The following is a 16,819-nucleotide window of genomic DNA, read 5'->3' on the forward strand; positions in this document are numbered from 1 at the left end:
GTGTAGCGGGGAAGTTAGTTGTGTTGGTTATGAATTCAGTACCAGCTTCTCTATCAGCAAAATGGGAACTTTGGCTGATCTTTTTCTCTGCCTACAGTGTGAGACTGCGAGAGAGCTCATGTTTCTTATGTGGACTCAACTTAAGTAGGGAGACATGGTCAGTGTAGCTACTGTGATGGTTAAGTTCCTTGTAATACAGTTGCTAATAAGGCCACAATTCCATTTCTTTTAAAAGACACCAGTTTGCTCATTATTTTGTAGAAAAATAGAGAAAAACCTGAAGAGAAACTACAGCTATGAGTTCTAGCTTTCTCTCTACTTTTCCTAATGAAGCTGTGCAAACAATATAAAATTTATAACTGTACTAGGAATTCTGACTGTAATTCATGGCTGTTAAAAATTTCAAATGAACTTAGAATCACTTTATTTTTCAAAGCCATATTTGGAATGTATTTCTTACCATGAAAATTGAGACCTCTCCAAGAACTTGTGTAATCTCTGTTGATAGGAGAGACATATACTGCAAGTACCAGCCTTCAGGCAGATTTATGCTCCTTAATGCATCCTAACTGGAGTGTACAGTGGAAAATAATATGTAAATGCAGTTACTCTCAATGCTTTGTGAGAATAAAGCATCATCTAACTTACTAAATAGTAGGAGAAATGCCTATATGAACTCTTCTGGATCTTCAAAATGCAATAAAGAAGAAAATGCTCCTTCAAGGCCTGCAGTTCTAGCAGTTAACTAAACAGGCAGATAATCAGCAGCAGCTTTCCAGGTATTTGTGTCTTGTGTTGTGCCCTATTAAGTAATCAATGAGCAATATCTTTTTTGTGTATTCTGCCACTGGAGCCTCTAGATCTGAAAAACAGTACTGTGTGAGTGTTTCATAACTGAGTTTTGGATGGTTCTTGTTAAAAAACCACAGTATTAAAAAAAAAAAAAAAACCAACAAAAAACTTGGAAAGAAACCAGCTCTGATCTACAGCATCTGAATACAGCTACAAGAAATAATGCACCTATTCATTATTCATTGATTTATGATGTAATAATATTTATATACTTAGCCTGCCCTACCTTTTGCTTGCACATGCGTGCCTATTCTGTGATAAGAGAGCATTCTGAATGCTCACCCCTTATGACTTTTAGTCAGTATGAGCTTTTGAGAGATAATGCAGGATGTCTAGCGAGACTGTCATTCTATGCTCCATAAACAAAGCTCTGAGAAGCCAATTGTTGGCCTTTGACTGAACTGAGCAGCTTGCTGCCCGGGTCAGCACTTGGCACTGATTTCTCTTCTTTCTATGTTCCAGCACTTGCAAAAATCTAGTGGATAATGTGAGTTTCTTTTAATGGCCACGGCTGAGGATTCATCTGTCGAACTAGGATTTCAGAAGCTTTTTGAAGAGCTGCAGAACAGGATGAAAAATAACTTATGTTTTTTTTATTTCTTTCTTTTCCGTAGCAATTCTTATTCCAGAAATAAAAAGTGGTCAGTGGTTTTGGTTATTCTGTGTGTAGAGTTGATACATTATTACAGCAATTGAAGTGACAGTAGCATAGCTAATTGGTAACATGTGTGTGCATGCTCTTTAGATGATGCATAAGAACTCGTTTATTCTGTGTCGAGCTGTACTTGCATTGTTTTGTCTTTGGGGTAAGTAACAATTATAGTTTGGCTGTAAATTTTTATTTTCTAACACTTAGTTTCCTAAAAGTCATTCAGTGGGGATATTGTTTCTGACTTGGTACTTTGGCAGGATCTCCCTTTCAGTTGCTGGCAGTTGACAAATACTTGTATGTGCTTTACCTCAGTATGATGTGTTACATTAGGGAAAAAAATCCCAGTGTCAGACTTCTAAAGGCATAGTGTTGATTGCAGACAGATACCTGCTGACATTTCCAGTAGATGCAGTGCACTCAGCTCCCCTTTGGCAATAATTCTTTCCTGGCTGTTTGTGTGCAGTGCCCAGTGCACCTGAAGGTTTTAAGGATTGGTTAAGATGGTGGAAGAAGGTGAGGAGTCTTGTACCTCAGAGACACTTGTCAAGTTGTTGGTAGAATGTGAGACACACTGTACCAGAGTGCTGTTGATATATCCCTCTTTGCTGTCCCTTTAGTGTATGTTAAATACTTATAATCTAGTTCTAACATATGTGGATGTCTTAAGTATGTTTATCATTTTCTGAATGGCTTTTTGTTTGACAGGTTATTATGATGTCTATTTAATGTTGCTATGTGGTGAACTACCGAATTTAATTAGTTAAATTTTATTCATCAACTTCTCTCCCCTGTTTGTATAATTTGACCTAATTTTCAGCTCTTTTTCCGAGCTTTCTTTTCCTGCTTTATATTGTAGAAGCCAGTAGATAAGTTCTTAATGTCTTCTGCAGCAATATAAATGGACTAAAACTCTTGGATCACACTAATTTGATTAGATTTTTTTAAAGCATTTTCATCTATAGGCAGGTACATAAACAGGTTTTTTTCGGATGGGAATGCTACTATGGTTTGCTTCTGCTTTGTGTGTCAGAAGGTTCTTGAATTGTGTAATGCTCTTTCATGTGGGTCAGACCACAAGAAGAAAACTTTCTGTTCCAAATCTCAGTTGAGAATAAACTAGATGCTACCAAAATGAGATTTGCTCAGGGTGGTAATTTAATGGAAGCATTTCTAAACCTTAATGATTCTGACCTTATTAGTTTCCCTTCAGCCACATAAGCAAAAGGATTCTCTTGTTTTTCTTTCATAGTTCTTTTCAAAGCCTCATGTGGTTTATGAAAGTTGCAAAAGGAGAAATAATTTTTTTTCTGGTACTTGCTGAGCTTGTTCTGGTTAGTTTATTCTTTGTGTACTCAGTTTGCAGTTCAGTGGAAGTGCCCTATTTCATAGGGATGTGTCAGTTTGGCTTCATTTAATGGTTGGAATGATGCCTGAAGTTACTTACATTGATGTTACATGCATGTGAAGTGTTTCGGTAGAAATATGCATCAAGGGCTCTAGTTTTAAATTGTTCTGCTGGCATCCTTTCAAGTGAAGAAAGAAAGACTGCAGATAAACTTGGATTAGTGCAATACAAATGAACCAGACACGTGAAAGTTACTATCTTGATACAAAGGAATGGGGGCAGCTGACTTCATCCCTCTGTCCCTTGTGTTGATTTACTGCTTGTTTTTTGACTGCTGTAATTTCATAATTATGTTTGTAAAGTCATGTATAACTGCATGGTAGGTATACTTGGAGTTCACATCCAGCATTGCAAGAAGATAGAGGGAAAGGAATGGAAAACACTTGAATTTTACCACTCTCATCTGCCCTTCTGTTGTTTTCTTGCCTGAGAGTGTTTTATCAGTGTTATCAGGTAAGGGTGAATTTTAGTGTAATACTATTTTATGTTGGATGATAGGTTGCTGGTGACACTGTCCCAGAAGAATTCAGAGCTGTGGCTATACGACTGATTTTGTTGTTTGAAAAAATAGTTATAGTCCTTTGGAGCTCTGAGGAGGAGCCTTAGCTGTGAGTAAAGGGATTCTGAATGTCTTTTACTAAAGCAGGTGCAGCTGGCTTAATCCATTGTCTCTTGGGAGAGGCTTGGTCTTGGGAGGGGCTGGGTGATTATTTGTTTACTCTTTTTCCAAGTACACTGTGAGGAGTATCAATGCAAGACTTACAGTCCTAAACCCTTCAAATATGCGATCCCTAGATCTGCCCTTGAATCCGTGCATCACACTGACTGGATGACAGAAAAATTGCTAAACTCCCTTTGGCAACAGATTTTGTTTTCATTTTAGTTATGTGCAAGCCATGTTAAAGTTTAGGAGTGAACTTCAGCAATGCTCTCTGGCATGGCTGAGTGAACTGTTGAGACATTTTAAGAAGGAGAGGTGAGTTGCTTAAGACCTTGAAGGGCAGGAGTGTGGTGGTAGAAGGAAAGGAATGCAGAGAGGTGTGACTGGAAAACAGTGGAAAGTTGGCTAATAAATTGAGCTGTTTGTTGTGGCATGTATAAGAATGATGCTAAACGTATGACTTCAAGCTCAAAACAGCTTGACTATTTTATAGAGTTTTGGTATCTTGGTCAATGTGACCTTCAGTTTGATGTTTGTGTTCTGTGAGGTTTGTGATGCGGTGTTGGTAGTTGTACAAAATGCATTGTATTATGTGAATTTTATGGGGGTTTAGTGTTAGATATGATTGAATGTACTGTTAAAGTTTATGCATTACACAGAGCTATATTCAGGTTTGCTTCCTTCAGACAAGAAAATAAATCTAATGTGACAGTGTGTAGTAAGATTACAAACTTAGATACATACACACAGGAATGCTTGACTAAAAGTAAAATGCTTTCAAGAATATGCAAACCATTGTTCTATTAATAGAGCGAGAACAAAGGCTACTAGAAACCTTAACAGGGATAGAAAATCTGGTTCAGGATGAAGCTTGGAAACTAACTGTTCCATTGTTTGAATTGTCTTGCATTATGACGGGATGATTAAATATAAATGCAGGCCTGATTGGATTGTATCCCAGTAATGAATTGGCCTTTTAAAAACCAGTTGCAGGAAGCAGTAGACAGGTATCCAGCTTGTTTTTCTCAGATTCCAGAGTTCCAGGTGTTGAATGACCAATGGAATAGCAATATTTTGATGCTAGAGTTGGTCTCTTCCACTGCTTGGTTTGCTACTTGAATATGGATGCAGGAAGATGAAGCATTCAAGAGCAGTACAAAGCATACTGCTGAAGTTGAATAAAATGATAATTAGAACTTTGGACCATGTAATACATATGGTGCTTCAGTGCTTTGGTGTTTTTTTTGTTACTGTTTTGTTTTGTTTTGTTTCGGGGTTTGTTTTTTTTTTCCTTGTTGGTTTGGTTTGGGGTTTTTTGGGGGCTTTTTGTGCGTGGGGTTTTTTTTGTTTGTTTGTGGGGGTTTTTTGGATTTTTTGTTGTGGTCCTTTTGGGGTTTTTTGCGGGGGGTGTTTGGTTTTTTGTTTGGCTTGTTTTTGTTTTGGGGTTTTTTTCCTATTTTTCTTTTATTTTTAATTTTAAGATGCCACAGGAGTAAAAGCTGTGATTTAGTTGCAGAGAATAAATAATTAATGAAATGAGGCACTTCAGGAATAGTGGCTGCACTTACTTTATTTCACAGTTAACTTATTATTTTTTCTTAATGAAATCTAACTTAATGAAATTGATTATGTACACCGGCTGAGTCTGATTTAACTCACCACCAAATCCTGATACTGCAAGCACACCAGAACCAAACTTTTGAATTTCTGTTTTATTATGCCAAGACAGTTTCAAGTCCCCTTGAACTCAGCTTATGCACAATTTTCTGTAGCACTTTAATTCTCAGACTTCATTTCTGTGGGTATCCCAAGGAGCAGAAGGTCCAGAAACATGGTGACTGTAAAGAAATGTGTTATGTTTGCAGTGAATGGGGCTGACTAAGTCAGAAGTAGCTTTTAAAGCCAGGTTGATCAGGTGAATTGAAAGTTCTACGTCCCTTCAGTAGTTACCTTCCTGAAGTGTATACAAAAAAATGTTCCTAGCACCATAATCTGTGTGACAGGATGAAAGTCTAGGAGAAACATTCAGAAAATAAAACTGCAAATAAACTCCACTTTCGAGTGTGTATGCACAAATCCACCATTAAAGTATAATTGGTCTGTTAGCCTTTTTCCTCAATTAATTTTGATCTTCAGATGAAATCACTTGGCTTCCAGGTTTTTATCTCCTCAAGCCTTGTTGAGTTTTTAAAAAACAGGTGGTGGAGAAATGTATTTTACTGCAAGACTGGGCACGTGGCTGTGCCTTAGGAGATAAGGTTTGTTTTCTTTAGAGCCCCTTTGACACCTGTGGGAGAGTAAATTGTGTCATTTCCAAGGCTCTTCCACTGGACTGGCACTGTAGGTCCTAGAACACTTGCAAAAACCTGCTTCTGGGTATCATCTGTGAAGGAATATGGGAAAACGAAGGCATCTTTGATAAAAAAAAAGTTAGTTGCTAAAGTGTTATTTCTCAAGAGGCAGAAACTGTGTTCTAAAAATTAAAATAATTTAATGGGGGGGGGGAACAACAGGGAAATATCATCTGTTTTGTTTTTTCCCCAATGGCAGTTTTCTATTACAATTGAAGCTGTTCCCTCACAAATTTTGAAGAACAGATTGCTTCCTGCTGGGGGAGCACTGGAACAATTTTACCAGGGCAGTGAGAGAACTATTGTTGAGAAAAAGATAAGAGAACTTACTCCTGGAGTAGGTCTAAGCTGAATTTTTGAGATTTAGGTAATTAGTAGATAAGACCTGAGTATCTTGCAGCTGTGTTTTGAATACAGTCAGTTACTCTTTTTTCCCCCTCTTATATTGAACAAGCTTTTGTTTCATTTGTTATGGGATATTTTACTGGGTTTTGATGATGCCTATGTATGCATCTAAGTCCAGTAGCAGCTGTAAGAAGCACAAACTACTCCACTCATGCCTACCACTTATCCCAGAAAAGTTTTGCATGTGTACTTTTAATTGGCGTAACATATGGGGGTCATAAATTGATGCTGAATTGTAATGTGTGGAACTTGTTACACTCTGCTGCATAAATACTGCTTTTTGCCCCCATCCCTGCCTCTGACCATGGTAAATGATGTCCTGCTCTTGGTAGCACCAAACGAATTCACTGGTAATAACCCCTTTCCGCAATAATTAGAGAGGGAATGAAAATGTGCATCTCTTGCTAAAAGGATTAGCTTGTTCAGTAAGTGTCGCTGTTTTAAAAAGACACCGCACAATCCCTAGTAATTTCTGCATACTCAGTTGAAATGATTAACTGTTGCTCTTACTGTCAGAGATCACAAGTGCTGTGAAATACAAGTGAATTAATTCTAGAAAATCCCTCTGTGTATCTTGTTTACTTTTCTGGTGTAATGAGAAATTACTATTTTATGTCAGCAAAATCAGGACTTTAAAGGACTTCATGGTACTTTCTAAAAGTATAAACTGTTTAAATTCAGGTAAAAAGCAGTTGGGAAGAAAAAGTTTCGCTCTGAAAATGTAACTATAGCTCTGCTTTTTATTCTTAAGTGTTAAAATGTAGGATTGCTAATTTTCAGGTACTTGTTTTCATGGTATCCTGGTGGTCTCTGTCCACATTAGTGCGTGGTTTATCTTTGGAGTACCAGATCTTTCTTTTTTTCCAGAACATGAAACTGCATGGGGAATAGTTTGTTTTTTTTTTTTTTTTTTTTTCCTTTTTATAAACAGTACAAGTAATTCCTGAAATAAATGTGGTAAGAAAAGGCACTTAATAAAGCTGGAATCAATAAAAAACAAACCAAATCAAACAAAAAAACAACCCCAACACCAGTCTGTTTGAGAAAAGGGTATGGGCTTGAGATATTAAAAAAAAAAAAAAAAAAAAAAATTGTTTTTAACATCACGTTTTCTGCCATATTTACTATGAAAGGACGGGTTTGAAACAGGATGTTGGCCTAATGAGAATTCTCAGAATTTTTTTTTTCTTCTCTGAATGGCGGTGATGAGAACCGCTCGGCCCCGGCGCGCAGCAGCCAGGCGGCCGTGCCCCATTCCCGGCCGGCGCCGGGCAGCGCCGCTGCGGCACGGCTGGCTGCCCGCCCGCTGCTCCTGGGGCTGCCTGCTCGGGACTTTAGAGTGCCCTGCAAGCTCAGCGGGAAGTGGCAGCGCTGCTCCTGGTGCTTGCAAGCCTTTCTAACGCGCAGCTTCAGCCGGGCGGGGGAAACAAAGCACTCTTGCTTTCTGCTCGTCTGTGCCACAGGGCATATATTTAGTGTGCATATATGTGTAAATAAAAATTATATTTTGCTCGTCACAGGACATCCCCAAGAGTCACACCATGTGCCTGAGAGCATTTTCCAAACACTCCTTGAGCTCTGTCAGGCTGGTGCTGGGATCACTTCCCTGGGGAGCTGTTCCACTGCCCAACCACCCTCTGGGGGAAAAACTTTTTCCCAATACGCAACCTAAATCTCCTCTCACACATCTCCAGGCCATTCCCTCAGGTGCTGTCACTGTCACCACAGAGAAAAATCAGTGCCTCCCCCTCCTTTTCCCTTCATGAGGAAGTTGTAACTGAAATGAGGTCTGTCCTCAGTCTCCTGTTCTCCAGGCTGAACAGACAAAGTGACCTTAGTTGCTCCTCATACGGCTTCCCCTCAAGGCCTTCCACCATCTTGGATGCTTGCTTCTAATAGGTTTATATCTTTTGAGGTATTATGGTGCCCAAAACTGCACATAGGACTTGAGGTGGGGCCACACCAGCACAGAACAGAGTGGGACGATCAATAGATATATGATTATAATATAATCAATAGAATATATATTTTCTCATACTATTAAGTAGCCTTAAAGCCAGTTGGGAGCTTCTGTATTCCTGTCTTTTCCATAGAAGTCTTTGTCTCTTTTTATTCCATGCTCCTGGCTAGACGGCCAGCCTCTAAGAGTGGTGGTGAATGGGGTTAAATTGAGCTGATGGCCAGAAACAAACTGAGTTTCCTAGATCTCAGTGCTGGGTCTCGTCCTGTTTAATAAGTTAATTGATGATCTGGACAGATTACACTAAGTTGGATGACAGTGCTGATCTGCTTGATGGAGGGTAGGAAGGCTCTGTACAGGGATCTGGACAGGCTGGGTCTGTGGTCCAAGACTAACAGCACAAGGGTCAGCTAGACCAAAGGATGGGTCCTACACTTTCATCAGAACCCCAGGCAGTGCTACAGGCTGTGCTATAGGTCTGGAAAGCTGCCCAGCAGAAAAGGACATGGGGGTGCTGGTTTACAGCAGCTGAGTATGAGCCAGTGTGTGCCTAGGCCAAAAAGGCCACTGGCATGCTGACCTGTATCAGCAATAGTCTAGCCAGCAGGATGAGGGAAGTGGTTGTCCATGTGTACTCAGCACTGGTGAGGCCTCACTAAAATCCTGTGCTCAATTCTAGGCCCCTCATTCCAAGAAAGACATTGAAGTGCTGGAGTGTGTCCGGAGAAGGGAAACAGAACAGGTGAAGGGTCTGGAGCACAAGCCCTGTGAGGAGCAGCTGAGGTAGCTGGGGTTGTTTAGCCTGGAGAAAAGAACCTCATTGCTCTCTGAAAGGTGGATGTAGCCAGGTGGGTGTGGATCTCTTCTCCCAGACAACTAGGACAAAATGAGAGGACACAGGCTCAAGTTGTGCCAAAAGGGTACTTCAATTAAATATTAGGAAAGGTTTCTTCACAGAAAGGGTTATCAAACATTGGAACAAGTTGCCAAGGGCTGTGGTTGAGTCACCATCCCTGGAGGTATTTAAAAGCTATGTAGGTATAGTCTTAGGGATATGGTTTAGTGGTGATCCTGGTAGTGTTACAGTAACAGCTGGACTAAATGATCTTGGAGGCCATTTTCAACCTAAACGAGTCTATGATTTTATCTGTCCCTTTTATAAATTCTTGTTTTCCTGGTACATCCTTAAAAATGAAGCCTCATCTGTTGTCCGAGTTGAATTTAGCTGCAGAGTTCTAATATTTGTTCTGCCATCTCCCTTGGCCTGCCAGTTCAGCTGACAGAAGTGGCAAGAGAGTAATTCAGTGAGAAAAAATGAGGATGTTTTTGTGGCTTTAGAAAGCTGTCTTGGTTTCTTTTTAAGAACTGAACAGCAGAATTCACAGAGTCAAGGGCTGCATGAAAATGAGCAGGAGGAGTGTGGAAACTGAGACGGTCAGAAAGAATTTGTTTAGTTCATATCGTGCAAAGCTCTGCCCCAGCCAATGAGGTTGTGTGTTTGCAAAGAAAAACCTGCATAGCCAAAGATGAACAGGGGTGTTGGTCTTGGTGAAAACCTTCCAAAAGTGCTCATTTTTAGAGACAAGGAAACTTTAGCAAATCTGAGAAGGAGAAAGCACCTAGAAAGCAAGAGAACAAACAAATTAAAAATACAATGCACCATAGATTTTCATAACCAATTTCTGAGGTGAATTGTGACTTGACCTCAAAATATTTTAACAAAATCCTGATTCTCCCTATTCTTCCTTCAAAAATACTTGTCCCACTTTCTGAAAATTTTCAGTATAATTGTAAATGTTTGCTAAAAATATGTAGGAAATACATTTTTCCTAGAGAGTATCTTACTGTCTCAAACTGAAAAAAATTTCCCCAAAAAAAAGTTGTTTTTTTTTTCCTTCCCCAGAGAGCCTAGTGTATGCATTACTCAAATATTTATATGTGCAGCCTTCCCATTTTGAGTTAGGTGCTTCGTTAACACAGAGTTGAAACAAAACAGAACTATTCAGTGATTATGTGCCCTATGCTATAATCCACTAAAAGGATGCCTTATGCCACATTCTTTACTGTCTTCTTTTCAGTGTCCAGGTTAGTCCCTTTCTACTTTGGAATTGCAGAAAAATTAAATATTTACAAAACTCAAATCCCTTGCCTCTATTTTGATGTGGGTTTGTGGGTTTTGGTTTTCTTTTCCCCTGTGCTTGGCCAAATTACTGAAAAAATTCTCTCAACTGGGGATGTTGTTTCATCACTGTGAGCCATTTGGAGAATACTACTGCAGAGGCTGTTGCACGGGTGGATTTTGTGATATCCTTAATTTCATTTAAGCTTTGTTTGTCATTTAAATGCTGTGAGCTGGATGAAGTGATATATTTTGCATTAAAAAGCACACAACTTGTCAAAGATCCAGATCAGCGTAGATCTTCTCTGTGTGTGAAGCCTTTTTCCATCCCCTTGGGCTAATTTGTTAAACAATTTTTTGTGCACTAGGAGATCTGGGGCATTATGCTGTGAATGCTAATATCAGGGCTACAATGCAAATGAGACCTAGATGCATTTGTCAATTAATATTCTCAGTAGTTTGATGAACAGTGCTGTTGCCCTTCATCTCCCTAGTTCCGGGTAGGAGTGGATTCTGGTTCAGTTTGCGGTCTGGAAGGCATTTGTTTTTTCATAGTGCAACAAGAGGTAGAAATGAATGCAGGTTCTGCCACCCTGGAATTCTTCCTCACCTGTTAAGTGGCTCAAACTCCCACAATGGGAGAAGGTTGGTCCCTGCAAGACTTGTGTTTGACAGAAATGGAGGAAATCTGTGTTGGCTTCCTTGCACAACACTTAGGCTACTTGACTTGAAGTCAAGAAACCTCAATGATGCTCTTGGCTCTGCAGCTGAGATATTTGGTACTGGTTGATTTGTAAGGAGTAGTAGTTTTGCTAACTGGAAGCAAAAATCATAGTGAAATAGTGCTTCGCACATGTAATGACTGTGGGCATTGTTGTCATGATGGATTCATACTACGCCTGAAAGAAGTGAAACAAATGACCCTTTCATTATTCTTTACAGCAGTTAACTGTAGTTAACTGCCCTCATTTGGTAATTTTAAAAGTTTTCATGAAACTTAAGAAGTAAAGATTGGTTTGTGAATGCCTGGAATAGGCTTGTTGTATTTCATGCAGTATTTGCCTGTACTGTTTTAGATGGAATTTACAATTTATAGCTGTCTTGTCTTTTGCATGAAGAATGGCTTGTGTTTCTGTATAGTGACATTCAACTTATCATGATTTTACCTTATTTATCTATGAAAAACAAACTTTTAGAAACATTACGCTCAATTTATGTTTTCTTTATGTCTTTTTAGGCAGCCCTTCAGATTGCTGTTTCCACATGCATTGTGTAAAAAAAGCAGTTTCTGACACTAGGTCTGGTAATACACAAAATCACAGAGTGATTTGGGTTGGAAGGGACTTAAAAATAATGTAATTCCAACCCCCTTGCCATGAGCAGGGAGAGCTTCCAATTGATCAGGTTGCTGATGAATGTGTTACCTTGCCAATAGATCAAAAGTATTTTGCTGATATTTGTTCTTGTGGAGTAATCTGGGCGAAAGCAAACCTTATATAATGTAGCTTATAATTTTCCATTAGAGGGAAGAGGAAGAAAGGGTTGTCTGTCTCATTTCTATGTGAAGTTCTTCTTCTACTTCAAAAATTTCCATTCCATTGTGGAAGTATACTTGTGTGTACAGTTTGTGACTTTTTTTTCCCCAACTTCCTGCATCCGGATAATATAACCCATTGTGATGTTAGCAACCATTTTTGGTTTTACTGGAATGTGAAAGTAGAATTGATGATCTTTTAACATGGAGCTGTACCTTAATTGTCTTCTTTGTGCCCCTAGGAGGAAAGAGAAGGTGTTTCTGCCATTGTTGAAGAGCAGTTATCTTTTACTTCTAGTGGATATCTTTTGCAAACCATTTTTAATCACTTCTCTTTATTGAATTTGAGCCATTCATCATTCTAGGAACCTGTTTCTTGAGGAGGATCTGTTGCTGTTCTGGGAGTTGCTGTGTTGGTGCAGGATCTTATATGAAAAAAAGGATATACTTCTCTGAATCAGAGCATTTATTAGTAGAAAATAAGGTGCCTCCTTTTGTGCAAGATGTTGGCTGTATTGTGAACGATCCATGGGTAAAAGTTTTTTCTCATTTTCCTGGATCCTAATCAAAGATCTGCTATATCATACACAGATAATTCATGGGAACACATCAACTGGAGCCTTCTTCCAAGTGGCTTCCTCACTGCACCAGAAAGGCCTGGTAAAGGTCTTGTTCCTCTTCAGCTACATTTCATTATGTTAAGAATATTTGGCAAGCTCTGGCTATGCAGCTTGTATTGCATCATCATCATTTTAATTTTGTAGACATCTTTAATAACCTGGGCTATAGCATTCAGCTGAAAAACAGGAGATGTGATGCTTCACACTGCACACTGATGTATAGATTGCTTCTTATTTCACTGAGCCTCCAATCTATACAGAGGACATTTCTTTAGTGTTATCCAGAAACCGAAGTGGATCAGGATTTTGAAATCGTGTAAATCTAAGGCCATCCTTTTTTGTCCATCATAATTGCCTTTATGAGGGCAGGTGAGATGTAAGGGCAGTTTCTCTGATGGTGCAACTGGTCTTTGAGACCAGTAATACTTACACCTTGATGCAGTATTGGACTCCCTCCACCTGGCTGTTCCTATCAATGGCTAGAAGAGTCCTTGCCCCTCTATCTCGTAAAAGTGGATAGCTTTCACTTGAACTTGAAGTTCTTGTTTATCTTTGTTGTATAAGTCTGTCTTTAGGGAAAACCTAGACTCAGCTTTCAAGGTTTCTATTCTTACATCCATAGTAGCATATGAAGGGGGACAGGAAAAGTCGCAAGGCAAGGACCTCTTTTTTTTTTTTGTGTTACTTTAATAATTGAGCCAATAAGACTGTTTAAGGTGTCCTTTCTGCTTGCTTGGACAGACTGTGTCTTGCTTGTATAGATTATGTGTGAGGAAACACCCTTTTTCTTCCTTGTTTGTAGAGGAAGAGATCAAAACATAGTGCTAGGTTTAAAACTTTGGCCCCAAGGTGAGTGGAGAGATGCAGCCTGCTGCTGTAAGATTTTGTTGTGATATTCTGGGGTTGCTCGGTTGAGAACTTTTTTGAGAGCTTTCTTTTTCTTTTCACATTCCCCAGTTTATAAACCAGATCATCATGCTTAGTTTTCTTTCTTCACATGATTCACAAACATTTTATTTATCAGGATAAACTCCCAGATAGAAGAGAAGACTCCCAGAAAGAACCAGAGTGTCATTGGAATTGAGCTTGCTTTTAAAAAGAGTTTCAGTTTTAAATGTCTGTGGATAATAGGTGTGATATGTAAAAGGGTTATAATTGCCTTTTTAATCTTGTGCTAGGAGTGAAGTTAGATTATAATTTACCTTTATAGTTATTTTTTGTGAAGAGGCGTGCAGGTAAAGTGAAAGGACAGTGTCTGGGACAATGCTTGTTTGGAATTATTTTCTATCTCTGTTTAAAAGGTTTGAATTGAGGTGTATGAAGCTGCATCAAGATGTAAGTATTCTGGAGATACTGTTTTCCTTCAAAATGAAACATCCAAATGCAAACACCTGCATCTTTCTGTTAATTCTCTGGTCTCTTCACTTGCAGCAATGTTCCTAGATTTCCTGATTATTTTTTAAAATTTCTTTTCAGAAAAATTTAATTTTAAATTTTAGTGGAGGCAATCTATTCATTTTTCTCATTGTATTCCTTTAGAGAAAAAGGGTAGTCCAAAACCGACAAAGAAGAGTCCTTGCTGTTATAACTGCTACAGCTCATGGATAATGTTTCACTGTTTTTATTCTCTTATGGTCTTTTCTTCTCTATTCAGAGTGCTTCTGAAGCTTTTTCAGGGCAAAGGGGAGGAAAACAGAAAAGCTAAGAAAACAAGGCTAGAGAAGTCTCAAAGACATACTTATATTTGATTCTTTTTTCTGCCCTTTTTATAAAAATAAATAAATAAATACCAGTTTTGGAAACTGTGAATGTGAATCTGTTGAGAGGAATGTGCTCTTTAGAAATGTTGATGGAGATTCTAAACTATTTTGACCAAACTCTAATAAAAGTCTTACTCATGTCCAAGTGGGTAGCCTGAGTTGGGGGCTGGTGTCAGTGTGCTTCTCCTGGATCCCCTTGGAGTTCACTCTTGGCGACTCAATGAGGAAGATGCAAGCCTCTGTTCCTCCTAGTTCGGCTGGCTAGTGCAGAGGTGGGGGTCACAGTCAAAATACAGAATGCTGAATTCAGTCTTCATTTTGAATGGAAAAACTGGAACACATGCTTTGTACTGCTGTGGCCCTCCTAGCCACTATTCTCCCTAACTGCATCCCCCCCCCCCAAAAAAAAAAAACAAAACCAAAAACAAACAAACACCCAAAAAAACCCAAAACAAAACCCAAAAAAGAAACCTCCACCAAAAAATGAACAACACAGCCCTTCACATTTTCCACTGCTGTCTGAATTAATACTCTTTAGCAGTTAAAATTACTCTACTAGTGAAAAAACGAAATCTATGTATGGAGGTTTTGGTTAGCATTGTGTACAAAACTTGGTATGTCCTCCTGTCTGTTCACTGCCTGTGAAACTTACATATAGTCTAGGGGAAAAGTTCACTTGAGGCTTAAATTTCACAGCATTCATGCAGCATAAATGGGAGTGATAGCTTGACCTATTTTCCAATAAAGTAACCTATCTGTTTGGCTGTGCAATTAGCTTATCATTCTTACAAATGATACTTTACTAAATATTTGATGGCAAATACTGTTATTTGCAGTGAGTATAATTTTGTATTTATTTCTCCCTTTTCTTGCTGGAGCCAAGCCCACACAGTTCTGTAAAATATTTTAGTCAGTATATGAATTTTAAGATCATCTGCACTGTGATTCTTAAGCCTCTTTTCTTGTAAGTTTAAATTAGGTTCCTGGTGGGGTGAACCCCTATGTGCTTGGAAGAAGTATAAAGTGCTGCATAGTGATCTGTTTTCAACACTTCTTTTAAAAACAAACAAACATAAGATTACAGCACTGCATTTTCCTGGGATCTCTGAAACTGGGAGCTAGTTAAACTCACAGTACTTTTCCTTGCTGTGGTTTTGATGTGTTTCTGTGTGAAACTGACAGCAGGATTTGTTCGAGTATGTAGGCCACTATTGTATTAGAATTACATAACCGTGTTGAGTGGTGGAAACAGATGAAAAGAAGGGATGTACGGCGCTCCCTCACAGATTATACCCTGCAACAATGAAGACAGCTCAAGCTCTGCAGAGAATGTGGTCACATGCAGTCAAAAAGTTGGGGATTTTGAAAGGGCACGTGAGTTGCTTTTTGTTGCATCTTGCTTCACATCTTTTCTTCCCCTCCTCCCTTCGTATATCCCTCCCCTCTCTAACTCACTTTTATAGCCAGATGATTGTTGTGGCAGTCTGGTCTTCTGGTTTTGTTCTTCTTTCGGCATGAATGAAGTTGTCTTCGGTGATCTCTCAGTAGCAAGTAATTGTGTAAATCTCTTGATGACTGTCAGTTAGAGCTGCAACAGCTGCCTGTTTGTTGCACACTGGCAATTTTAGCACTTTGACTAGTTTCCTGCCAAAGATTCTGCTAAACAGTCTATTTTGGGTATTTAGAAAGCGCCTGTCATTTTAGTATATGAGCATTAGACAGATGTAAGCAAATCCTGACTACAGTGTTCTGATTAGAAATGGACTGACTCTAGTCCCTACTGAATTTAGACTAGCTAATTACAATTACAATTTGCATTTACTGCAGGTAGCCTGTTGTCTGTGTGAAACCTGGGTGGTAAAACAGTTACTGTAAGTAACTGGAGGTGGGGTTCTTAACCATTTTGCCTGCCTTTCTCTCTCCAGTGTTTTGGTGTGCAAACTTGCAGTGAAACTGCGATCCTGTAAGGAATGCACAAGCTGCTCAGGATCCCTTTGTGTTTCCTTACAGATGAAGTATGAAGAAATTGGCAAGGTGATGAAGGCTTTTCATAACTCATCACTTGATGCATTCAGAGGAGAGTCACATCACTAAATGTGGAGTACAGGAATTTTGCAATTCGGGTGGAGAATTAGATATTAGTTTTGATCAAGTCCCCAACTGATGATTTGTAACATTTGTAGTCTCTCCCTCCCTCTCAATCTTCTCCATTACTCTGCCGGTATGGGTTAGCATCCTGACAATGGCAACCAGCAGTACATTTTATAATGTTAAGAAGATGATTGTTTAGAGATTGTTTTTGCCTTATGGGCTTCCAAGGTGACCATTCAGTTCTCTGAACTGTGTTGCAGAGCCTGCATTGCTTTATCAGTACAGCAGAACTAGTTGTGTTGTCTTGGTAATTACATTGTACAAAATCAGCTTTGCAAGTACATAGTGTGCTTGCCCTCTCTGATGCAGAGTACAGCAAATGGGAGACATTTTCCCAAGGAGCAGTTAC

At 39.1% G+C, this 16,819-nt stretch overlaps 1 protein-coding gene across 10 annotated transcripts in view; it reads left to right on the plus strand.

Annotated features, from left to right (window-relative positions):
- The window catches only part of TJP2 (tight junction protein 2), a 62,975-nt gene that overhangs the window by 21,518 nt on the left and 24,638 nt on the right, over positions 1-16,819 (plus strand). Inside the window, exons 1-2 of one of the 10 annotated variants that reach the window (XM_038123509.1) lie at positions 14,780-15,689; positions 16,245-16,353. The exons of 5 other annotated variants lie outside the window; for them this stretch is intronic. In XM_038123509.1, coding sequence (XP_037979437.1) covers positions 15,622-15,689; positions 16,245-16,353 — 177 coding nt within the window. In that variant the 5' untranslated portion in view covers positions 14,780-15,621. Of the gene's footprint in view, positions 1-14,779; positions 15,694-16,244; positions 16,354-16,819 lie in introns of those variants that run through there. 4 more of the 10 variants (XM_038123510.1, XM_038123514.1, XM_038123512.1 and 1 more) reach the window with 4 other exon arrangements.

This window comes from Motacilla alba, chromosome Z (genome assembly GCF_015832195.1).
Source record: "Motacilla alba alba isolate MOTALB_02 chromosome Z, Motacilla_alba_V1.0_pri, whole genome shotgun sequence".
In the NCBI taxonomy this organism is placed as follows: domain Eukaryota; kingdom Metazoa; phylum Chordata; class Aves; order Passeriformes; family Motacillidae; genus Motacilla; species Motacilla alba.